The sequence below is a fragment of the Heptranchias perlo genome, chromosome 2 (genome assembly GCF_035084215.1).
Source record: "Heptranchias perlo isolate sHepPer1 chromosome 2, sHepPer1.hap1, whole genome shotgun sequence".
NCBI lineage: Eukaryota > Metazoa > Chordata > Chondrichthyes > Hexanchiformes > Hexanchidae > Heptranchias > Heptranchias perlo.
Genome location: NC_090326.1, coordinates 48462684 through 48489460, shown reverse-complemented (window position 1 = coordinate 48489460; position 26777 = coordinate 48462684). Strand labels below are relative to the sequence as shown.

Below are 26777 nucleotides of genomic sequence, written 5' to 3'. Positions count from 1 at the left end.
TCTGTTTTTAAAAAGTTCTTTAAAAAGGACACAAAATCGTTTAAAGATTTGTTGTGCTGCACTGTAATGCAATCTGGATTACATTCCATTGTTAGCTTCTTGCCAAACTTGACACATAAGAACATAAGAAATAGGAGCAGGAGTAGGCCATTCAGTCCCTCAAGCCTGCTCAGCCATTCAATAAGATCATGGCTGATCTTCTACCTAAACTCCACTTTCTCACCCTATCCTCCTATCCTTTGATTCCCTTAGTATCCAAAAATCTATCGATCTCAGACTTGAATATACTCAAAACTGAGCATCCACGGACCTCTGGGGTAGAGAATTCTAAAGATTCATAATCCTCTGAGTGAAGACATTTTTCCTCATCTCGGTCCTAAATGGCCAACCTCTTATCTTGAGACTATGACCACTAGTTCTGGATGCTCCAGCAAGGGGAAACAGCCTCTCAGCATCTACTCTGTCAAGCCCTCTAAGAATTTTGTATGTTTCAATGAGATCACCTCTCATTCTTCTAAACTCCAGAGAATATAGGCCCGTTCTGCACAATCTCTCCTCATAGGACAACCCTCTCATCCCAGGAATGAATCTAGTGAACCTTCACTGCACCCTCTAAGGTGTGGAGATGCCAGTGATGGACTGGGGTTGACAATTGTAAACAATTTTACAACACCAAGTTATAGTCCAGCAATTTTATTTTAAATTCACAAGCTTTCGGAGGCTTCCTCCTTCCTCAGGTGAACGTTGTTGGAAAACATTCCAACAACGTTCACCTGAGGAAGGAGGAAGCCTCCGAAAGCTTGTGAATTTAAAATAAAATTGCTGGACTATAACTTGGTGTTGTAAAATTGTTTACAACCCTCTTTAAGGCAAATCTATCCTTCCTTAGGTAAGGAGACCAAAACTGTACACAGCACTCCAGGGTGTAGGTGTGGTCTAACTAGAGCCCTATATAATTGCAGCAAGGCCTCCATACTCTTATACTCCAACCCCCTTACAACATACCATTTGTTTTCCTGATTGCTTGCTGCACCTGCGTGTTAACATTCTGTAATTCGTGTACAAGGACACCCAAATCCCTCTGACTACCAACATTTCTTAGTTCCTCACCTTTTAAGAAATATTCTGCTTTTCTAGTCTTCCTACCAAAATGGATAATTTCACATTTCCCCACATTATACTCCATCTGCCACCTTCTCGCCCACTCCCTTTGCAGTCTCTTTGCGTCCTCCTCAGAGCTTACTTTCCCACCTAGCTTTGTATCGTCAGCAAACTTGGAAATATTACACTCAGTCCCCTCAGTTAAAATGGATTAAAGAATAGAACGGTAAAGTGATTAAAATTACTTGGCAAAATCATCATTCATTTAAGTGTTTTGCACTTTAATAATTTGGTAGATTAAAGTGATTACCTAACAGCAGGAGTTTGAGCTGTTTTTGTCTTTTTTTAAAAATTATTTCAAAACCTGGATGATTTTTTTGTTGACATCAAATGATGACTTTCAACTTCTGCCAAACAAATAGTTACAGCAATATAAGCAATGCCAGCTCGTCCGCAGAGAGTCCCAGAATAGCAACTCTTCTCACACTCACTCATGAGCAGCTGAAACAGTCCAAAAGCTGAAGCCTGCAAAATGAATCTGCAAACTGGAATCTGAACATTTTCTTTCTAAATTACAAGCAAAGAAAGAGCAGAGGCACTTTTCAAAGTGGGCAGTACTTCTGGGTTGATGCTTAAATTTGCTCAATGGAGGCAGGCTGGAAAGATGAGGAGCAGTAGCACAGAGTATCTTTTATACTCAGCAGCATTGCTCAGCTCTGTACCTTATGTTGAAGCTCAGTGGGTAGCTTTGGGCCCGAGACCAACTCCCCATCTATGCGGACATTGAATGTCGTAGTAAGAAACTTGCAGTGTGACCGAGCCAGAGGTAGTGCGAATTAAAGTCAGCAGATCATTAGACTTTTGAAACTTTGCACTCTGCTTCTGTTCCCTCAAGATTTCCACAACCCAGCACCATTTTCAAAACAGAGGAAATGGTTATCTTTAAAATGTTGAAATTCACACTCTTAATGCATAAATTTGCAAAAATGAAGATTGTCAATGTCAAAGTGGCAGTTTACACAAGTGCTCAGAGGGGATCATTAACAATCAAAATAACTTTTGAACAACATTAAAGCTGTGGTTTTAAACTTTTCTGTGTGGAGTCCCCTGTAAATAGTGGCACACTCTCCAGAACCCTCTGCACATTCCAGATCCATTCTGCAAATAGTCACACACTCCTGGGGATCCCCTGTCCTGACATGCGAAAGATTGTCAGTTACCCAAAAGGAAAACTGTGTCATCATTGCAGAAATATTTTTTTTGTTAGTATACAGCAGCAGAAATAGCCTGTTAGCAAGTCAACAAATACAGAAATCTGATGACATTTCAGGCTCCTGGGATCCCAATACAGATCTTCTGAGGTGAAAGCCAATATGAAAACCTATACATTAAAAGGAACCAATGCCTATTTGGTCCTACACTTTATTCATGAATGCTTAAAAAACATTCTGCAGGTAATGTGACTACTTGCATTTAGCATTAATAGGACATTTCTATCCATCGTGGATGTGTTAAAATGACTAATATAATCGTGTTATCCAAATAACGTGCACTTCTATCTAATCTATACAGACCTTTGATGAAAGCAGCACTAAGTGGACAACTTTCCAAGAATGTGCTGGCATTGAGGAACCTCAGGGTATGTTGGAAAAATCGCAAGCACCAACCCCCAGTGAATTTCTGACATGAGCTGGCAGCAGACAAGGTTCCTCCCTGTGAATGCGTTCTTGGAAAAATCTTTGCTTAGATGTTTTTGTACATTCAATTTTTTCTAAGTGGAGAATTCAGGACAGAGGGGGAAGAAAGCTGTTTCACTGTTTATGTTCAAACAGCAATAAGTCACAGGTGCCTTACCTTTCGCAAACATTGGCAAAATGTCGGGGCTTCCCCAACACCAGGTGTATTTGCTCTCGTTGAAAACCGAATCAAATTCCACTGGGTTTTCTTTCCAACCTGCATGAATTAAAATATTAAAAGCAAGAAACTGCATTTCCTTAGATACTGAATAAAGTAGATCAACTTCTGAAATCCATAGTTTAGCATGTCAAATAAATTTCATCATTTTCTATTGGCGAAATAATAAAAGGCAACAACCTTGCACAGTGTTTATTTTTGCAAAGTTCTCAGCAACAGCTTATTTGTACAGCACTGCTTCTGCTTTAATAAGCCACCAACCATTAATGACATCACGTGCATTATCTCTAAATATGTTGATTAACAATGCTGCAATCCAATATTTGCAAGTACTAAAAGAATGCCCACTCTCCGAGTTCACACATAAATCACAATTACCTTAGTTCAACTTGATTTGTACTTAACTTACCTTTACACTACAGCAGGTAATTTTACGAATCCATGCTGCTAACAGGGAGCCTGACCCACCAGCACTGCATATCAGTAACACAGCTGCACACCGCCCACAATTTTTTGACCATTAACAGTTGGAAAATCATAGGCAGGTTGCACCTGAATTTCCGATATGCACCGATGGTGAATGAGGCTCCCCGCTAGCGATGCAGACGCTTAAAATTACCCCTCATAACAGGTGGAAACGACACAAATGCAAGGTTCTGGGTGCTCTCGTGTCATATTCCCATTGTGAAATTTGGGCATCACGCACCCCATTGCTTATATATTTTGGTTTGAATCTAGATCATTGTGCAGTTCCAAAACCCAAATATTTCTTTACTGATTCAACAAAACTGCCTTGAACTTAGGAGTCCAAGAGACCAACACCAATAGTAGAGGATGGAAATAAAGTTTAAAAACACTCATACACACACAAATTGCAGTCGCAATGCTGGAATAATCCAGGACAGTAGAACAGGTAACATAATGCTGAAGATTTTAAATGGATAGAAAGTGAAAATTATACCAAAAGGGTGAAATGTCCAGCTAATGTTGGTTAATTTTTTTTTTACAAAACAGGTTAACAATTACTCAAGTAAACTTTATAGAATATAGCATCCTTAACTTTACAAGATGACAGTGAGACATGGGTATAATTTAGTCACCACGATACTGGGCAACAAACATTAATTTGCAGTCAGATGCAGAGTAAACTATAATTTACTAACCAGCAAACAAAAAAAGGAGTCACACATAATTTCCACATTTTTAATGGATATAAATGATAATTACTCCATGGGGGAGGGGTTACTGTTAAAACATATTTTTTGCATTCATTAATTTTTTAATAATACACACTTTTGGAAGAGGTGTTTAAGTCGATCACTTTGTACCTTGTGGAAAAGCTAACAATTATAAACAGCAAGCCTAATACCAATATATAAATTATTGAAGTACTGCATACCTTTAGCAACAGCACTGACATCTTCATAAAACCCTGCAATCAGAGCCACGTGGCCAGGCCTGGATTCAGTAGGAACCCGTGTGTGAGACACACCCCAACTTCCACTCTGCTCCATCACATTCCTGCACATACAAAAACAACTTACAAATCCAGGCATGTTAGAAGCAAGCTATTCAATTATGCAGGATGTGTGTTTGATACTTTAAAATTGTTTTAAAAAAAAAACTATGGTGCTATTAATATTGCAAAAACTATTCTTTTTAAAATCTGTTGTAATCAAATTGATCCTGGAATCAAGTAAACATATCATTGAGTGACACATCAAACTGTTATGGTATACCTTCAATATATAAATAGTTCTCCCTCATCTTCCCCGAACAGCAAAGCCAGATAGGCTAGTGCCATTTACAATCCAGCACCACATGCTGCACAAGCTGTGGCCCCACCTTGAACTAAAAAGGCAGATAACTCAACAAATCCCTTCATCTCTCCCAACATGTGCCCCTTTGCCTTCCCACTGGCAAGCCACCGTCCTTCAGTTATATCTGCAACAGGTCAAACTAATCTAGGAGGGAATAGGGACTCGCAATACAATTTGCTTTCGAAAAAAAAATTGATATTTTAACCCTTCATACATGGTGATGAAAGTAATACTCAACACCTTTCTATATGCTCCTCAATTTCCAGAGGAATCTCTCTTATTTAATTTCAAACAACCCATTCGAGGCACTAAAAATACCCCTAGATGATTTGCTATTTTTCAATGGTAGCTCTTTTAAAGTTCTTTGGAGATCTAAAGCTTCAGTAGTAGCACTCTTGCCTCTGAATCTGAAGGTTGTGGGTTCAAGCCCCATTCCAAATTGGGCAGATAATCGGAGCTGACATTGCAGGGAGTGAGTGCTGAGGGAGTGCTGCATTTTCAGAGGTGTTGTTTTTTGGACAAGATATTAATCAGGTGCCCCATCTGTCTGCTGAGGTGAACTTAAAAGATCGTGTGGCACTATTCAAAGAGGAGCAGTGCCCTGGGCCAAAATTTATTCCTCAACCATAACCACCAAACTGGTCATTTATCTAATTTGCTGTTGTGGGGCCTTTATGCATGTAAACGATCACATTTGCCTGCAAAATAACAATCTCTCTGAGTGAAACTGCCAATTTGTGGATAATCTTGTGGCCATTTCCATATGAAACAAATTTCATTTACAATCTTCACAGGCAACAGAAAAAAGTAGTTTCAATGTACTATTCTGTGCTGCATTGAACCTACTGCGTTATTCAGTCCCCAACTAGAGTCTTTTTTTGTTTATGTTGTTTCTTTTTCTGAAGAGTGGGCCGTTTCAGTGTTGGGGGGGGTCAGCGATACAACTGGAATTTATTGGATCATGTGTACTATGCTTTCTGACATTGATGTTGGGCTTGATGCCAGACCATGTTTACATTGTTAAATGTTTCTTTTTGTACCTTGTGGTTCAATCTATCTAAAAATAATAAATGCATTTATTAAAAGCTGAATTAAGACGATAAGTTGATGGGCTATTTTTTTCTTTTTTGACCACTAAATTTCTCCCCTTTTCTGGAAGTGTGGATTCCTTGTTGGGGTACGATTCCACAAGCACCCGTACCTCATCCAACTGGCTATTATGCATGAAAAGGTCTTGATAATAAGTGCTTGTAGGCTATTTGATCGCAAGAAACGTTACAGATGAGCCCCACCCAACGCCCACATTCACCAGAGGTGGCAACATGAGAACATTGTTAAATGTCCAGCAAAATAAAGTTTCTTGGATCATAGCATGCCTGAGACAAACTAAACCTTTTGGGGCAAAATTCTAAAAATGGATAAGGTAGTTAAAACTTTTACATCATTGTACAACAATTAAAAATAAAACAACAATAAACTCAAGTGATTAAAAAAAAGTCTGTTTGAAGGGAGTACGCCAGAAATATTCCAAAATTAGAAAATAAAATATTTGACGCAAAACCAGTCAAAATGAAAATAATGTTCTGGTATTTTTACAATCTGTGTTATATAAAAGTGTCTCACATGATGTGTATCTAACTGCTCATACCGGAGAAACGGCGACCGCGTTTGTCCATTCTTATCCAGCTCAAAAAAGGTATCTGCACGCAATCCATCAGCAACAAAGAGGACAAGACGCTTAGCTGGTGGTGACAGTGCTGCTTGATGTGGAGTCATTCCATGTACCAGGGGAGAGGTGAAGTAGATATCGAAAATGGAGGCGAAGAAGACAAGGTGCACGAGCAAGCCAATCAGGAAGAATGCCAGCATGTTCACAGAAGTAAAACCGAACACCTCATTTCAAGAAAGACTGAAAATCAAACAGAAGTAGGGGAATATTTTTAGCATTTCACATGCAGAGTGTATAATTCTGTCATAAATGAATCCTTTCTGTAGCAACCCCAAATTAGCATCGACGTAAAACAATGAAATATTAAATTCTCCTCTTCCAACAAGCGCAGGTATTTCTGCATCTTTCAATTGATGTAATCCTTTATGAAGTTATAGTTCTTTACAGCTTAATATTTTTGGAAGAAAAACGCTTATAATGGGAAATATTTGACTGAACACGCATTTAAAAGCTTTTAGTGTGAATGTTCGAACATAATAATGTTACATAGATTAAAAGGTCTGAAGTTTGTCATTTCTATATTTTTAGGTTCAGTTTTACATCATTGAAATATAATTTCTCCCCCCATTTCCAGTATTTAAAGTCTATTAATTTCAAAGAAATTAAATAATAAGTAAAACGTACAAAAAAAAACACTATTTCTCCCTTTATCTTCCCTCTCCTGAAAGTAATGGCTTACAGCAACTGTGGTTCCATTGCCACTAATAGCCTAAGTTGCCATGTGTCATATATAATCCTAGACATTGAGTTATCAGTCAATCCAATCCAGTCCTCAACCAAGTTCCAGATGGCTCTTCAATAACAGAGGAAACCTTGTGTGATTTGTCATTCCCTAGCCCAGGGTTACAGTGTCAATTGTAGTACCACTACTACTGTCCCAGTTGAGATCAACTTGGGACCATCTGATATGTGTGGATCCTTAGTACACAGTACAGTGCATTTACTCATTCAGCCATAAGATCAATGTATTTAAGACATTCTTGATTTCTTCAAATACCACCAACCAAAATTGACATTCCACTGGATACTCCCAGGGTAACTAAACAAGAGTTTCAATCCCCTCCTTGGGTCCTCAGTATGCAATGAGCTTTCAAATCCTCAACCTGTGGCATTTGACATGAAAGAAAGAACGAACTTGCATTTATCTAGCACCTTTCATGACGTCAGGACATCCCAAAGCACTTCAGAACCATTGAATTTTTGAAGTGCAGTCACTGTTGTAATGTAGGGAAAATAAAATAGATTTAATATTTTGGTCCAGCTCAATTCTAACCTGACATCATATTGAAAACAATTGCTGCTATTTAATCTAATGGAAAATTTCAACAACTAATTCTCTAATGCTAAAGGAGATGGAGTTCGAGACAAGGAAGAAAATAAAATTAAGTAGAGGATTATATAACTGTAGAATCTGACATGAGATATCATAAGAGTTACTTTGAAGAATCTCTCCAATTTCCAGCTGGTAGGAAGCTGCTTTGTTCCCCATATGGATGCCTTTTGAGGTTTTGCAATAACACCTGTAAACTGCCTCCTCCAAACAAAGGCAGAGGCTTGTTCCCATTTGTACGATTGCCAGTCCATGACTGCCCCCCTATTCATTTTAATGGACAGGAAAATCATAAGCTGGCAAGCACAGAATTTGAAAACCCCATGCTGAAGTCTAATTATTTATTTTTGCAGGGATGCTGCTCAAAGAGTCAATGGAGATTTTATTTTATAACAGAAGAGTTATAGCATGCAACAGACAATATATTACATAATAAAGCTGATGTGCTGTGGTGCTGGTTTTGGATAAAATTGATAGGTTTTATAATGAGATCTGAAGTTATAAATTAATGATGAGATCTGAAATTATAAATTAATTAAAGGAGACATAAATTTTATAATGAATTGTACTGAGAAGCTAACTGATTTATATGTTTTGAATGTAGTAACAAAATGAATTATTCAATGCAGTCAGCAAGTTAAATAGTCAACGGGAAATTGAGGAACAAATATGTAAGGAGATTACAGACAGCTGCAAGAAAAATAGGGTGGTAATAGTAGGGGACTTTAACTTTCCCACCATTGACTGGGACGCCATAGCATTAGGGGCTTGGATGGAGAGAAATTTGTTGAGTGTATTCAGGAGGAATTTCTCATTCAGTATGTGGATGGCCCGACTAGAGAGGGGGCAAAACTTGACCTCCTCTTGGGAAATAAGGAAGGGCAGGTGACAGAAGTGTTGGTGAGGGATCACTTTGGGACCAGTGATCATAATTCCATTAGTTTTAAGATAGCTATGGAGAATTATAGGTCTGGCCCAAAAGTTAAAATTCTAAATTGGGGAAAGGCCAATTTTGATGGTATTAGACAGGAACTTTCAGAAGTTGATTGGGAGAGTCTGTTGGCAGGCAAAGGGACGTCTGGTAAGTGGGAGGCTTTCAAAAGTGTGTTAACCAGGGTTCAGGGTAAGCACATTCCTTATAAAGTGAAGGGCAAGGCTGGTAGAAGTAGGGAACCTTGGATGACTCGGGAGATTGAGGCCCTAGTCAAAAAGAAGAAGGAGGCATATGACATGCATAGACAGCTGGGATGAAGTGGATCCCTTGAAGAGTATAGAGATTGCCGGAGTAGAGTTAAGAGAGAAATCAGGAGGGCAAAAAGGGGACATGAGATTGCTTTGGCAGATAAGGCAAAGGAGAATCCAAAGAGCTTCTACAAATACATAAAGGGCAAAAGAGTAACTAGGGAGAGAGTAGGGCCTCTTAAGGATCAACAAGGTCATCTATGTGCGGAACCACAAGAGATGGGCGAGATCCTAAATGAATATTTCACATCGGTATTTACGGTTGAGAAAGGCATGGATGTGAGGGAACTTGGGGAAATAAATAGTGATGTCTTGAGGAGTGTACATATTACAGAGAGGGAGGTGCTGGAAGTCTTAACGCGCATCAAGGTAGATAAATCTCCGGGACCTGATGAAATGTATCCCAGGACGTTATGGGAGGTTAGGGAGGAAATTGCGGGTCCCCTAGCAGAGATATTTGAATCATCGACAGCTACAGGGGAGGTGCCTGAAGATTGGAGGGTAGCAAATGTTGTGCCTTTGTTTAAGAAGGGCGGCAGGGAAAAGCCTGGGAACTACAGACCGGTGAGCCTGACATCTGTAGTGGGTAAGTTTTTAGAGGGTATTCTGAGAGACAGGATCTACGGGCATTTGGAGAGGCAGGGACTGATTAGGAACAGTCAGCATGGTTTTGTGAGTGGAAAACCATGTCTCACGAATTTGATTGAGTTTTTTGAAGGGGTAACCAAGAAGATAGATGAGGGCTGTGCAGTAGACGTGGTCTACATGGACTTTAGCAAAGCCTTTGACAAGGTACCGCATGGTAGGTTGTTACATAAGGTTAGATCTCACGGGATCCAAGGTGAGGTAGCCAATTGGATACAAAATTGGATTGACGACAGAAGACAGAGGGTGGTTGTAGAGGGTTGTTTTTCAAACTGGAGGCCTGTGACCAGCGGTGTGCCTCAGGGATCGGTGCTGGGTCTGCTGTTATTTGTTATTTATATTAATGATTTGGATGAGAATTTAGGAGGCATGGTTAGTAAGTTTGCAGATGACACCAAGATTGGTGGCATTGTGGACAGTGAAGAAGGTTATCTAGGATTGCAACAGGATCTTGATAAATTGGGCCAGTGGGCCGATGAATGGCAGATGGAGTTTAATTTAGATAAATGTGAGGTGATGCATTTTGGCAGATCGAATCGGGCCAGGACCTACTCCGTTAATGGTAGGGCGTTGGGGAGAGTTATAGAACAAAGAGATCTAGGAGTACAGGTTCATAGCTCCTTGAAAGTGGAGTCACAGGTGGATAGGGTGGTGAAGAAGGCATTCGGCATGCTTGGTTTCATTGGTCAGAACATTGAATACAGGAGTTGGGATGTCTTGTTGAAGTTGTACAAGACATTAGTAAGGCCACACTTGGAATACTGTGTACAGTTCTGGTCACCCTATTATCGAAAGGATATTATTAAACTAGAAAGAGTGCAGAAAAGATTTACTAGGATGCTACCGGGACTTGATGGTTTGACTTATAGGGAGAGGTTGGATAGACTGAGACTTTTTTCCCTGGAGAGTAGGAGGTTTAGGGGTGATCTTATAGAAGTCTATAAAATAATGAGGGGCATAGATAAGGTAGATAGTCAAAATCTTTTCCCAAAGGTAGGGGAGTCTATAACGAGGGGGCATAGATTTAAGGTGAGAGGGGAGAGATACAAAAGGGTCCAGAGGGGCAATTTTTTCACTCAAAGGGTGGTGAGTGTCTGGAATGAGCTGCCAGAGGCAGTAGTAGAGGCGGGTACAATTTTGTCTTTTAAAAAGCATTTGGACAGTTACATGGGTAAGATAGGTATAGAGGGATATGGGCCAAGTGCAGGCAATTGGGACTAGCTTAGTGGTATAAACTGGGTGACATGGACATGTTGGACCGAAGGGCCTGTTTCCGTGTTGTAATCTTCTGTGATTCTATGATTCTTAAAAGGTAGCAAATAAATGTAACTTATTATATATTAAATTCAGTACAGGGGGTGTGCATTTCATTGTAGGTGCCTGCTGTTAAGGCAATTTGGGTCCAGTTTTCCTTGGCCACACAAGGGTGTTAGTCCCTGCTCTGACGACCCACTCTGACCCTTTCGGCAGGTTAAAAACATTCACTTTTTGTTGCTCTGAAACTTGACCAGCTATCTAAGCCTAGGCTACCTTTCTTCTTAAAGGAAACTTGCCTCCTTCTTGCTTCACTCGGCAGCTTTTGTTGGAACTCACTTCAATTTAAAAGCAACACTTCAATATAAATCAGATCGGAATCCTTTCCATGGAAAAATGGTTGAAAATTCTGAAACGCAATACAGCGGTGCTTCAATCTGCACAGCTGTCAATCATTGTCAGCTGGTACATAACCAATAGTCTTGTTTGCAGAAAATATCTCGACAGCACAATATGTAATCTATGGAAACAGACAAATTATGTTTAGAATTTAGATAGAAAGAAAAAAATGACACACACACACATATCAGTATATTGTATATGCATTAGTGGATCACTGATGGTGTTACTCACAGTAAGAGGATACGGAAGTAATAGGGAAATAGGAGATCTGGGGATTTGGTAACACTGATGAGGGAGGAGACTTGGGGGGTTTGGCAGTACTAGAGATAGATGAGATTTTGTGGTTTGGTATTGTGAAATGGCTAGCAGAGCTATATAATTAAATCTTTAGGTAAACAATGACTAGTGTAATACACAGTACAAAGAAAAGGAACGGCAAATTCTGTGGTTGCTGTGTTTCTCTCGAGCTAGACCCACTGAAGTAAAAATAAATGAAGAGTTGGGATGTGAAACTTTTATGCAAAAAAAAGTATTAAATGCATCTGCCAGCTTGTTTTCAAATTATTTGGAAAACAAAACACAATATTGTTATATACTGAACATAGACTTATTTTGTAATCAGAACATTTGTAATGCGAGAAATTAAATACATTTTCTGTAAGCAATAATTTCTCAATATCAACAAAAGAAAGCCCAGGTAGTGTTATCACTCCCTCTTGCTTGGTCTAAGTTTAATCATGTTATTTTGAAATACGTAATTTTAATAAAAGTTAGAAATTTTATTTTCCAACCCTAGTCAGCAGGTAAATGAAAATATTTTCAAAACATATTGTGAATAATTTGATTAACTTGCCTTTTTTCTTTATTGGGGTTCTCCTAACTGGTCATTCAGAATTGGTTATTTTACTAAATCCCAGTTGTTTCTCATTGGTAGCCTCTTTCCTCAGTTTTCATTTGGATATTCTCTACCTCCTCAGTTCTAACTTGTTGCCATTTTGCAAAGTTTAATGCCAGTGCATAACAGATAGAACATGCGTACATGAATACTTAAAAAAAATCTCCCGTGCCACTGCTATGTTCACCTGACGAAGGGGATAATCTGCGAAAGCTTGTGATTTTAAAATAAATTTGTTGGACTATAACCTGGTGTTGTAAGATTCACTGCTATGTTAAATTACCCAGTTTTCAGGAGAACAGCGTCCACGACACCACACAACCCTGCCACGGCAACCTCTGCAAGACATGCCAGATCATCGACACGGATACCACCATCACACGAGAGGACACCACCCACCAGGTACATGGTTCATACTCCTGTGACTCGGCCAACGTTGTTTACCTCATACGTTGCAGGAAAGGATGCCCCGGAGCATGGTACATTGGCGAGACCATGCATACGCTGCGACAACGGATGAACGGACACCGCGCAACAATCGCCAAACAGGAGGGTTCCCTCCCAGTCGGGGAACACTTTAGCAGTCAAGGACATTCAGCCACCGATCTTCGGGTAAGCGTTCTCCAAGGCGGCCTTCGAGACATACGACAACGCAAAATCGTCGAGCAGAAGTTGATAGCCAAGTTCCGCACCCATGAGGACGGCCTCAACCGGGATCTTGGGTTCATGTCACGCTACATGTAACCCCACCAGCAAAAAGGGGGAAAAAATTTATATGTTTTTTAAAATTCTCTCTCTCTCTCTCTCTGCCATTTTAAGTTTCTTTCTGCCTGCCTGTGTAAAAGACACAATGTATATCGAGTGTACTGGGACGTGCTGTTCTCCGTGACTGGCCTGTTTGAATAACGACACCTTTTGATTGGTGTGATGCTGTCCCAACATCGTATAAGATATGCGATTTGAGAGCCTTTTCATTCAATCATCTGACGAAGGAGATAATCTCCGAAAGCTTGTGATTTTAAAATAAATTTGTTGGACTATAACCTGGTGTTGTAAGATTCCTTACATTTGTTAAATTAGAGGATGCCTGTTTTACAAGGACAGGAACAATATATCAAGTAAAATACAATGTATTATTCTGCTGCTACAATGTAGTTGTGTGTCCTTGAAGGCTACAATGTTTAATTAATGTTAAGTAAAAGCTAGGTGAGTTCATTAATTGTTGTTCGAGCTGGGAATGAGAGCCATGACTTTGTTTGTGGGAAGGTGAATTAAGAGCCTGCAGACATTGTGGATCTGGTGTTTTCTGTTCTTGGGAGAGCTTTTCTGTATATTGTAAATAACTTTTTGTTTCTTTGTATGTTTTTCCCCTTAAATGTGACACAGAAATTTACTGCAAGTGATACAATGTGATTTGTGGGGACAGGATATTTTGTTTGTAGGATTTAGAGGTAATTAAATGGGCTGGATAAGTGAGTTGTGGAGGCTGTGAGTATTGGTAAGGAAGGTGTTGATGATTCTTGGGGGTAGCTGCTAATTGGGGTATAGTAGTGAGGGGTAGTGAGAGTTGAGAAGCGGAGGAAGTAATGGGGCACTGAGTATTTAGGGGGCCTGAAGTAGTGAGGAGTTGAGATATGTGGAGAAGGATACATAGATTCTGTGATCGTGTGTGGAAGCAAAAAACGATAGTTGCAAATGGGAATCAAAAAAAGATGCGAGAGAGGAGCCTTTGGGGAAAAAATGACAGTGGTAAAGAGGCATTCAGGAAACAAAAGAAACTTGGGAACATGCTTCAAAAATAGAGAGACACTGAGGAACAAGCATTTGAAAACAAGAGAGACAGTAAGGAACAGCATTTGGGAACAAAAAGATAATAGGGAACAGGGGTTCAGCAACAAAAAGTGCAAGCATTTGGAAATGTTCCATGCAGTCGCTTCAATCTCTTACTCCCAGCCCACCTTTCCCTCTCTTTGGAATACACCTGTGTTTTTTCTTAATCCTAAAGAATGCTGATACCTCTTAACCTTCGAACTAATAATCTACTGTCCTTATATCAGTAACTTTTTTTAAAAAATAATAGACGTTGCTGATAACTCAAATTATCCACCACTCTTGAAGTTCTGCCCTAAATATATGGTGCTCAATAAGGCTTATTTTGTTGCTTATGTTGTGCACCTCTGGAGCTTTGCTCTTCAGGACTGTGTTAGGTCATTAGTCATTGACTTGAACATCTCCAAAGACTGACAAGATACTGTGCGTTTCTAAGCAAGTTAACATCAGATGGTCTTTTACCAAATCTATGTCCATACCTATCTAGTTTCCTCTCAAATCAATCTGACTCAACTGTAGTTGATTGCTTGTCCTCTAACTCTCTTTCCATGAACTCAGAAGTACTATAGGGGCCTGTCGTCTCCCTCTGTACTCATTCTTACAGGGGGGGAGGGGGTGGGGGGGAAAGAGGGCGGGGGAAGAGAAGATTGCGGACCAGGACTTGGAGATCGGGGGCGGGGATCGACATAAGAGCATAAGAAATAAGAGCAGGAATAGGCCCCTTGAGCCTGTTCCGCCATTCAATAAGATCATGGCTGAATTTCAAACCTCACCTCCACTTTCCCGCCCGATCCTCATATCCCATGATTCCCTTAGATTCCAAAAATCTATCGATCTCAGTCTTGAACATATTCAACGACTGAGCATCCACAGCCCTCTGGGGTAGAGAATTCCAAAGATTCGTGACCCCCGCGTAAAGAAACCCCTCCTCATCTCAGTCTTAAATGTCCAACCCCTTATCCTGAGACTATGTCCCCTAGTTTAGAATCTCTAGCCAGGGGAAACAGCCTCTCATCATGTATCCTGTCAAGCCCTCTTTGAATCTTATATGCATCAATGAGATCACCTCTCATTCTTCTATACTCTAGAGTGTATAGGCCTAATCTACTCAATCCTTCCTCATAGGACAACCCTCTCATCCCAGGAATCAACCTAGTGAAACTTTGTTGCACCACCTCCGAGGCATAAGAACATAAGAAATAGGAGCAGGAGTAGGCCAATCGGCCCCTCGAGCCTGCTCCGCCATTCAATAAGATCATGGCTGATCTGATCCTAACCTCAAATCTAAAGAACACAAGAAGTAGGAGCAGGACCCGGCCACTCAGCCCCTGGGCCCGCTCCGCCACCCACAGGGCCTTGACCGATCCGAACTCAGCTTCATGTCCAATTTCCTGCCCGCTCCCCGTAACCCCTAATTCCCTTTATAAGAACATAAGAAATAGGAAAATTTAATTAATTGCATTTAAATTCCCCAGCTGCCATGGCTGGATTTGAACTCATGACTCTGGATTATTAGTACAGGGCTCTGGATTACAATTCCAGTAACATAACCACTATGTTACCGTACCCATAAATGTGGCAAGTATATCCCTTCTTAGGTAAGACCACCAAAACTGCATACAGTACTCCATGTGTGTTCCCACCAAAGCCCTGTACAATTGCAGCAAGACTTCCTTACTCTTGTATTCCAACCCCCTTGCAATAAAGGCCAGCATACCATTTGCCTTCCTAATTGCTTGCTGTACCTGCATGTTAACTTTGTGTTTCATGTACAAAGGACACCGAAGTCCCTCTGAACATCAACATTTAATAGTTTCTCACCTTCAAAATATTCTGTTTTTCTATTTTTCCTACCAAAGTGAATAACCTTACATTTTCCCATATTATACTCCACCTGCCACCTTCTTGCCCACTCACTTAACCTGTCAATATCCCTTTGCAGACTCTTTGTGTCCTCCTCACAGCTTATTTTCCCACCAGCTTTGTATCATCAGCAAACTTGGATACTTTACATTCAATCCCTTCATCTAAGTCATTAACATAGATTGTAAATAGCTGAGGCCCCAGCACCGATCCCTGCGGCAACCCACTAGTTACAACCTGCCAACCTGAAAATGACCCGTTTATTGTCCATTAGCCAATCACCAATCCTCAATCCATGCTAATATATTACCCCCAATCCCATGAGCCCTAATCTTGTGTAAAAACCTTTTATGCGGCACCTTATCGAATGCTTTTTGGAAATCCAAATATACGACATCCACTGGTTCCCCTTATCTACCCTGCTAGTTACACCCTCAAAAAACTCTAATAGATTTGTCAAACATGATTTCCCTTTCATAAAACTGTGTTGACTCTGTCTATTCATATTATGATTTAAGTGCCCAGTTACTACATCCTTAATAATAGATTCTAGCATTTTCCCGATGACTGATGTCAAGCTAACTGGCCTGTGGTTCCCTGATTTCTCCCTCCCTCCTTTCTTAAATAGCGGGGCTACATTTGCTTCCTTCCAATCCACGGGAACAGTTATAGAATCTAGGGAATTCTAGAAGATCAAAACCAATGCATCCATTATCTCTGCAGCCACCTCTTTTAGAGCCCGAGGATGTAGGCCAACAGATACAGGGGATTTGTCGGCTTTTAGTCCCATTAATTTCTCCAGTACTTTTTCTTTACCAACATTAATTGCTTGAAGTTCCTCCCTCTCATTAAACCCTTGGTTCCCCACTATTTCTGATATGTTTTTTGTGTCTTCTACTGATGCCGGGACTTGGAGATCAGGGAGGGTCTGATGACGGACAGAGACCAGGGGCCACTCAAAGAGGTTAGAGATCAGAAGACGAGATTGGACATTGGGTGAAGAGTCAGAGGTAGGTGGGGCGGGGCCAGCATCTGGAGGGTGGGGGTTGTCGGCCGATCGCAGCAGTCCTGTCGGCCAGGTCAACTTGTGGACCTGGAGGAGCAGGAGTGCTTCATACAAGCCCAACAAGCAGTGCAATAAAAGGCACTCACCTCGTGGATCCGGCCCTTCCCGCCTGCTTTCACCAATGGGAAACCCGAACAGGTAAGGTTAAATCCATTTAACTTTTCCAATACACAAAGAATTAAGTACAATGTCCCTTTAAGTATCAGCCCACCGGCTTTCAGTGGGGGCGGGACATCCTGGTGTCCTTTTTAAAATTCAATCATGGGACGTGGGCGTCGCTGGCGAGGCCAGCATTTATTGCCCATCCCTAATCGTCCTTGAGAAAGGGTGGTGGGCCGCCTTCTTGAACCGCTGCAGTCCGTGTGGTGAAGGTTCTCCCACAGTGCTGTTAGGAAGGGAGTTCCAGGATTTTGACCCAGCGACGATGAAGGAACGGCGATATATTTCCAAGTCGGGGTGGTGTGTGACTTGGAGGGAAACGTGCAGGTGGTGTTGTTCCCATGTGCCTGCTGCCCTTGTCCTTCTAGGTGATAGAGGTCACAGGTTTGGGAGGTGCTGTCGAAGAAGCCTTGGCGAGTTGCTGCAGTGCATCCTGTAGATGGTACACACTGCAGCCACGGTGCGCCGATGGTGAAGAGAGTGAATGTTTAGGGTGGTGGATGGGGTCCCAATCAAGCGGGCTGCTTTGTCCTGGATGGTGTCGAGCTTCTTGTGTGTTGTTGGAGCTGCACTCATCCAGGCAAGTGGAGAGTATTCCATCACACTCCTGACTTGTGCCTTGTAGATGGTGGAAAGGCTTTGGGGAGTCAGGAGGTGAGTCACTCACCGCAGAATGCCCAGCCTCTGATCTGCTCTTGTAGCCACAGTATTTATGTGGCTGGTCCAGTTAAGTTTCTGGTCAATGGTGACCCCCAGAATGTTGATGGTGGGGCATTCGGTGATGGTAATGCTGTTGAATGTCAAGGGGAGGTGGTTAGACTCTCTCTTGTTGGAGATGGTCATTGCCTGGCACTTGTGTGGCACGAATGTTACTTGCCACTTATCAGCCAAAGCCTGGATGTTGTCCAAGTCTTGCTAATCACGGGCACGGATTGCTTCATTATCTGGTGGGTTGCGAATGGAACTGAACACTGTGCAATCATCAGCAAACGTCCCCATTTCTGACCTTATGATGGAGGGAAGGTCATTGATGAAGCAGCTGAAGATGGTTGGGCCCAGGACACTGCCCTGAGGAACTCCTGCAGCAATGTCCTGGAGCTGAGGTGATTGGCCTCCAACAACCACTACCATCTTCCTTTCTGCTAGGTATGACTCCAGCCACTGGAGAGTTTTCCCCCTGATTCCCATTGACTTCAATTTCACTTGGGCTCCTTGGTGCCACACTCAGTCAAATGCTGCCTTGATGTCAAGGGCAGTCACTCTCACCTCACCTCTGGAATTCAGCTCTTTTGTCCATGTTTGGACCAAGGCTGTAATGAGATCTGGAGCAGAGTGGTCCTGGCGGAACCCAAACTGAGCATCGGTGAGTAAGTGCCGCTTGATAGCATTGTCGACGACACCTTCCATCACTTTGCTGATGATCGAGAGTAGACTGATGGGGCGGTAATTGGCCGGATTGGATTTGTCCTGCTTTTTATGGACAGGACATACCTGGGCAATTTTCCACATTGTCGGGTAGATGCCAGTGTTGTAGCTGTACTGGAACAGTTCGGCTAGAGGCGCGGCTAGTTCTGGAACATAAGTCTTCACCTCTACAGCCGGGATGTTGTCGGGGCGCGTAGCCTTTGCTGTATCCAGTGCACTCAGCCGTTTCTTGATATCACGTGGAGTGAATTGAATTGGCCGAAGACCAGCTTCTGTGATGGTGGGGATATCGGGAGGAGGCCAAGATGGATCATCTACTCGGCAATTCTGGCTGAAGATGGTTGCAAACGCTTCAGCCTTGTCTCTTGCACTCACGTGCTGGATTCTGCCATCATTAAGGATGGGGATATTCACAGAGCCTGGATGTAGCAGGACTGCAGAGCTTTGATCTGATCCGTTGGTTGTGGAATCACTTAGTTCTGTCTATAGCATGTAGTCCTGTGTTGTAGCTTCACCAGGTCGGCACCTCATTTTTAGATACACCTGGTGCTGCTCCTAGCATGTTCTTCTACTCTCCTCACTGAACCACGGTTGATCCCCTGGATTGTTGGTAATGGTAGAGTGAGGAATATGCCAGACCATGATGTTACAGATTCTGCTGGAATACAATTCTGCTGCTGCTGATGGCCCACAGCGCCTCATGGATGCTCAGTTTTGAGCTGCTGGATCTGTTCTGAATCTATCCCATTTAGCACGATGATAGTGCCACACAACACGTTGGATGGTGTCCTCGGTGTGAAGACAGGACTTCATCTCCACAAGGACTGTGCGGTGGTCACTCCTATCAATACTGTCATGGACCGATGATCTGCGACAGGTAGGTTGGTAAGGACGAGGCCAAGTAGGTTTTCCCCTCGTGTTGGTTCGCTCACCACCTGCCACAGACCCAGTATGGCAGCTATGTCCTTCAGGACTCGGGCCAGCTCGGTCAGTCTGTTATATAAACCTGCCTGGTGGGCACGTTGGAGCCGCTCCAAAAATCTATTATTTTAACCTCCCACCTGACCCCAGCCCACCTGTTCTTGGGGGTTAAGATTACCCCCACCGTGTCTTCATCTCCTTCACGTACAGATTCTTCTTAAGAGAAAACTTGGGTTTATAAAGCGCCTTTCACAACCTCAGGATATCCCAAAGTGCTTTACAGCCAATGAAGTACTTTTGAAATGTAATCACTGTTGTAATGTAGGAAACACGGCAGTCAACTTGCGCACAGTAAGGTCCCACAAACAGCAATGAGATAAATGACCAGATAATGGGGCAGAAATTGCTTAGAAAGGAACGGAGAGCTCAACAGCACTCATCATTGCTAGTGGCGAAACAGAGGAGCAAGTTCCAGCATTCACACGTGTGCAGCGAAACGTTTGCCGGCAATATGGCAGCTTCGAATTTAAGGTATTTCGCCAACTTCAATCAGTAAAATCATTGAGCCAGTGCCAACTTACTCATCAGCCCAGCTGGAAAGTAGGTACACCATAAAACAGGTACGCTTAAAAATACCAGGTCTAAACTAAGTTTTAATAGCATGGTAAATCTTAATGACTGCCAAACAACTAAAAATTAACTTTAATAGTTTTTGGTCATTTAAAAAAGTGATTTTTAAAAATTATTTTTAAAAAACTTTTCCCTTGTCACTTAATTCAGTTATTTCTTACCCTTTTTTTTCGCTGTCTCTAAACTGTTTTTACAAATTATTTTAATTGTTGTACCTTTCACTTCCTGGTTTTCACATTCGAAGCCTGCAGACACAGTTTCGCAGCTAGGAGCGGCAGGCACTGTTGGTTCGCCGCTCCAAGCAATTTCTGCCCCATTCTGTTTTTAGTGACGTTGGTTGAGGGATAAATATGGCCAGGACACCGAGGAGAACACTCTTGCTCTTCTTAGAGTAGTGTCATGGAATCTTTTATGTCCATCTGAGAGGGCAAATGAGACCTCGGTTTTAACATCTCATCCAAAAGATGGCACCTCCGACAGTGTAGCACTCCCTCAGTTCATGTCTCTCACTAAGCCTAACGAACAGCTACCAACTCCCCACCATTAGACTTTCATCTATTTACATTTTTGGTTTTGCCATCTCCATTGACCTCAAAGAGATCTCCCACAACTTCTTCATTGCTAAAGCTGCCTCCTTGAAACTTGGTTTCCTCTTTCATACTTTTGGCCTTTAATAATGCTTAGCTTAACATAAAGCCCAAGTCCATTCAAGTCTTGAAAACTTTTTTCCGTACCTGGGGAGATTCTTAACACCTCTCTTGCACACTTGGATAGGATGCAAAAAATAAATCTGTTGTCTGATGGGCAGCCTCTGCTATCATCTCTAGCTTCCAACTTCTCCTGCTCTACTGGACTACTGATTCTGGACTGTGTGCGCCTCCTTCCTTTTGTTCTACCATGAGTAGCAGAGCCTTCAGCCATCACGGCATTGCACGTTGGCATTCTCTTCCTAAATCTCTATATCTTGCCACATCGCTCCCCATGTTTAAACGCCCCCTGAAAACCTACCTCTTCCACCACACCTTTGGAGATCTTACTGAATGCTTTTCCTGATTGGTGTGCTATACAGTCTCTGGAATCACCTTGGGATGTTTCACTATGTTTAAAGTGTTGTTTTAGTACCTACAAACCTAACAGCAGTATAGAGTTGTTATATTTGTCAAAGCCTGATGCAAAATAATCTTCAGTCTAAGAAAACCAATATAACAAGATTAAAATTTAAAATACCTGTAAAAACTATGGTTTCATAAAATCTATCTTTTTAATTAATGATGAATTATATCTTTTGAATTTTTAATTAACAAACCTATCTCCATCACTACATTGCCAATTTAATCCATACTTCTGTGGAAAAGCATCAAGCATAGTCCAGGCATTTCTCCCACGGTGGAGAGGGGAAAGGAAAAATTGGAGAATGAGTTGTCACTTGGCCATTTTCGTGTACCTCTTAGTGGTCAGCAGTTTAGAAGTTGGAGTACAATACAGTGAGACCAGAAAGACAGCAAGAGAAAACAGAAGGATATGTACCCTTCTGAGAAATTTTATTTATTACTGATCATAAAATAGTTGCAAATGACTACGGCCATTTGGCCCATCTTAATTCATCCATCCAGAAGCACCTTAGTCACCCTATTGTAGCATCCAATTTGTTTTTAAAACAATTCCAGGTTTTTTGCCTCCAATACTCTACCTTAAGAGTCCATTCCAAGTATTGATTTTTTTTTGTATGAAGAAAAACTACCTGACATCAATCCTAAATTTGCTTTACTAACTTGAATCTGTGTCCCCTTGTCCTTTGCTGTTCTATACCATTTACTACCTTACACACTGCTATAAGATCTTCTCAGATGGCTCCTTTCAAAGCATAAAATCCCAAATTTCTTTAGTCCTTCCTCATAACGCCAGTCTTTTTAACACTAAGGATCAATCTCACGGCTCTTTTTTTGCACGGCCTACAATACTAGAATGTCTTCTTTGTGTTTCTGTGAGCAAAACTGAACACAGTACTCAGTTACTGTGAGTAATACATTTCTTCTCAATGTGTGGCTTGATTAGAGCACATATAGTTTGATCACAACTTCCTCTAACATGTATTCTACTGTTTTGACAATGTAATTCAACATTCTTTTTTTAAAAAAATCGTTCATGGAATGTGGGTGTCGCTGGCGAGGCCGGCATTTATTGCCCATCCCTAATTGCCCTTGAGAAGGTGGTGGTGAGCCGCCTTCATGAACCATTGCAGTCCGTGGGTTAAAGGTTCTCCCACAGTGTTGTTAGGTAGGGAGTTCCAGGATTTTGACCCAGCGATGAAGGAAAGGCAATATATTTCCAAGTCCGGATGGTGTGTGAGTTGGAGGGGAACGTGCAGATGTGTTGTTCCCATTTGCCTGCTGCTCTTGTCCTTCTAGGTGGTAGAGGTCGCGGGTTTAGGAGGTGCTGTCGAAGAAGCCTTGGTGAGGTGCTGCAGTGCAATCTGTGGATGGTACACACTGCAGCCACAGTGCGCCAGTGTTGAAGGAAGTGAATGTTTAGGGTGGTGGATGGTGTGCTAATCAAGTGGGCTGCTTTGTCCTAGATGGTGTTGAGCTTCTTCAGAATTGTTGGAGCTGCACTCATCCAGGCAAGTGGAGAGTATTCCATCACACTCCTGACTTGTGCCTTGTAGATGGTGGAAAGGCTTTGGGGAGTCAGGAGGTGAGTCACTCACTGCAGAATACCCAGCCTCTGACCTGCTCTTGTAGCCACAGTATTTATGTGGCTGGTCCAGTTAAGTTTCTGGTCAATGGTGACCCCCAGGATGTTGATGGTGGGGGATTCGGCGATGGTAATGCTGTTGAATGTCAAGGGGAGGTGGTTAGACTCTCTCTTGTTGGAGATGATCATTGCCTCACATGAATGTTACTTGCCACTTCTCAGCCCAAGCCTGGATGTTGTCCAGGTCTTGCTGCATGCAGGCACAGACTGCGTCATTATCTGAGGGGTTGCGAATGGAACTGAACACTGTGCAATTGTCAGCGAACATCTATTGGCAGCCCTGAAATTAACTCACTGACATGGAAGCATTTTTTAAAAATTAACTAGTAAATCATAACAGGGTTGTTTGTGTCGTACACCAATAAAAAGTAAAATTAAAATGGATCTTGCTTACCAATCCTCTCAAATTGTAGATTTTAGCTTTCTAAGTTATTTTGCATATTTTCTTGCTTTTCACATTGTCGTCTTAACATCTGCTTCAGTCCAACTCTTAAAATTAAATTCAGAATATTTGTATTAGATACTATTGATTGATGTAGTTTCTCAATATTTCAGGCAAAAATCAAAACATCAGCAGTGGCCTAGCACACTGTCCTTTGTTGTGAAGTGCTTTCAGATGTTCTGAGGACATGAGAAGGTGCTTTATAAATGCAAGTACTTTCTTTTGCCTCTGGAACAGGTTCAAATGCAGCTCAAGTTGATGGGATAAAAGCTTCTTCTCTTTGATGGTCGTAAAGATCTTAAATGACTTCAGATAATCTCAGTTTCTAAATGCGTTTGGGTTCACAGCACAAAAGTGTCCATAATTGGCAATTACTCACTGAACCTTTTCTTGGTCAAAATAGTTTAAATCATGAATAAATTTAAAAAGAAGCAAAAAATTGTGACATCAGGTAAAATAAAACTCCTCTTCTTAACTAGTTTAGAAATATACCACAACTAGTTATACTATAAGTAATCCATTGCTTTACATCAATATGCACTTACAGTCCATCACCAAGAGTGGCTCGGTAGCACCACGACTGACCGAGCTGGCCGAGTCCTGAAGGACATAGTTGCCAGACTGGGCCTGTGGCAGGTAGTGACCAAACCAACACAAGGGAAAAACTTACTTCACCTCGTCCTCACCAATCTACCTGTCGCAAATGCATCTGTCCATGACAGTATTGGTAGGAGTGACCACTGCACAGACCTCGTGGAGATGAAGTCCTGTCTTCGCACTGAGGACACCATCCAACGTGTTGTGTGGCACTACCACCGTGCTAAATGGGATAGATTCAGGACGGATCTAGCAGCTCAAAACTGGACATCCATGAGGCGCTGTGGGCCATCAGCAGCAGCAGAATTGTATTCCAGCACAATCTGTAACCTCATGGCCTGGCATATTCCTCACTCTACCATTATCAACAAGCCAGGGGATCAACCCTGGTTCAACGAGGAGTGTAGAAGAGCATGCCAGGAGCAGCACCAGGCGTACCTAAAAATGAGGTGCCAACCTGGTGAAGCTACATGCTATAGACAGAGCTAAGCAATTCCACAACCAACAGATCAGATCAAAGCTCTGCAGTCCTGCCACATCCAGTCGTGAATGGTGGTGGATAATTAAACAACTAACGGGTGGAGGAGGCTCTGTAAACATTCCCATCCTCAATGATGGCGGAGTCCAGCACGTGAGTGCAAAAGACAAGACTGAAGCGTTTGCAACCATCTTCAGCCAGAACTGCCAAGTGGATGATCCATCTCTGCCTCCTCCCGATATCCCCACCATCACAGAAGCCAGTCTTCAGCCAATTCGATTCACTCCACGTGATATCAAGAAACGGCTGAGTACACTGGATACAGCAAAGGCTATGGGCCCCGACAACATCCTGGCTGTAGTACTGAAGACTTGTGCTCCAGAACAAGCTGCGCCTCTAGCCAAGTTGTTCCAGTACAGCTACAACACTGGCATCTACCCGACAATGTGGAAAATTGCCCAGGTATGTCCTGTACACAAAAAGCAAGACAAATCCAATCCGGCCAATTACCGCCCCATCAGTGTACTCTCAAAGTCAGCAAAGTGATGGAAGGTGTCATCGACAATGCTATCAAGCGGCACTTACTCACCAATAACCTGCTCACCGATGCTCAGTTTGGGTTCCGCCAGCACCACTCGGCTCCAGACCTCATTACAGCCTTGGTCCAAACATGGACAAAAGAGCTGAATTCCAGAGGTGAGGTGAGAGTGACTGCCCTTGACATCACGGCAGCATTTGACTGAGTGTGGCACCAAGGAGCCCTAGTAAAATTGATGTCGATGGGAATCAGGGGGAAAACTCTCCAGTGGCTGGAGTCATACCTAGCACAAAGGAAGATGGTAGTGGTTGTTGGAGGCCAATCATCTCAGCCACCGGACATTGCTGCAGGAGTTCCTCAGGGCAGTGTCCTGGGCCCAACCATCTTCAGCTGCTTCATCAATAAGGTCAGAAATGGGTTCGCTGATGATTGCACAGTGTTCAGTTCCATTCGCAACCCCTCAAATAATGAAGCAGTCCGAGCCTGCATGCAGCAAGACCTGGGCAACATCCAGGCTTGGGCTGATAAGTGGCAAGTAACATTCGTGCCACACAAGTGCCAGGCAATGACCATCTCCAACAAGAGAGAGTCTAACCACTTCCCCTTGATATTCAACGGCATTACCATTGTCGAATCCACCATCAACATCCTGGGGGTCACCACTGACCAGAAACTTAACTGGACCAGCCACATAAATACTGTGGCTACAAGAGCAGATCAGAGGCTGGGTATTCTGTGATGAGTGACTCACCTCCTGACTCCCCAAAGCCTTTCCACCATGTACAAGGCACAAGTCAGGAGTGTGATGGAATACTCTCCACTTGCCTGCACGAGTGCAGCTCCAACAACACTCAAGTAGCTCGACACCATCCAGGACAAAGCGGCCTGCTTGATTGGCACCTCATCCACCACCCCAAACATTCACTCCCTTCACCACCGGCACACAGTGGTTGCAGTGTGTACCATCTACAAGATGCACTGCAGCAATTCGCCAAGGCTTCTTCGACAGCACCTCCCAAACCCACGACCTCTACCACCTAGAAGGACAAGAGCAGCAGGCACATAGGAACATCACCACCTGCACGTTCCCCTCCAACTCACACACCTTCCCGACTTGGAAATATATCACCGTTCCTTCACCGTCGCTGGGTCAAAATCCTGGAACTCCCTTCCTAACAGCATGGTGGGAGAACCATCACCACACAGACTGCAGCGGTTCAAGAAGGCGGCTCACCACCACCTTCTCAAGGGCAATTAGGGATGGGCAATAAATGCCGGCCTCACCAGCGACGCCCACATCCCATGAACGAATAAAAAAAGTCCACATTTTATATCAATCTTTCGATCGGTCAGTTTTTTTATAAGAATAAAAAGAAAAAACGCCCAGAGACAATTTACCAATATAAGCTAATCTTGGAACTACTGGTGCTTGAATGAGTTTCTCCACCAGTTCCTGACATGTCTGCTACGTGACCCTTCACGGCCAAAAAGAGATCCCATAGAACGTGGTCTATACCACCAGTTTGTAGTGAATCTATTACCATGCCTTACCAAACTAAAAGTTCACAAGGAATGGTCTCTTCGAAATCTCGTCCGAGTTGAAGGGTTTGGTCAACATATAGAAGACCTAGATTTCCATTGTGCAGTACCCATCAACTTCCAAAAGAAGTAGGGAATGTTTGTCAGAGGTTAGCATAGCTGGGCAAATATAGGACCAAACTGACAATATTACTAGCATTCTC

At 42.4% G+C, this 26777-nt stretch overlaps 1 protein-coding gene across 6 annotated transcripts in view; it reads right to left on the bottom strand.

Annotated features, from left to right (window-relative positions):
- pign (phosphatidylinositol glycan anchor biosynthesis, class N) overlaps positions 1-26777 on the bottom strand; it is a 141142-nt gene that overhangs the window by 111143 nt on the left and 3222 nt on the right. For 4 of the 6 annotated variants that reach the window (XM_068001866.1, XM_068001868.1, XM_068001864.1 and 1 more), the window contains exons 2-5: positions 23375-23469; positions 6484-6744; positions 4415-4536; positions 2956-3054 (exon numbers count right to left, since the gene is read on the bottom strand). In XM_068001866.1, the coding sequence (XP_067857967.1) occupies positions 2956-3054; positions 4415-4536; positions 6484-6704 (442 nt within the window). In that variant the 5' untranslated portion in view covers positions 6705-6744; positions 23375-23469. Of the gene's footprint in view, positions 1-2955; positions 3055-4414; positions 4537-6483; positions 6745-23374; positions 23470-26777 lie in introns of those variants that run through there. The other 2 variants (XM_068001865.1, XM_068001869.1) reach the window with 2 other exon arrangements.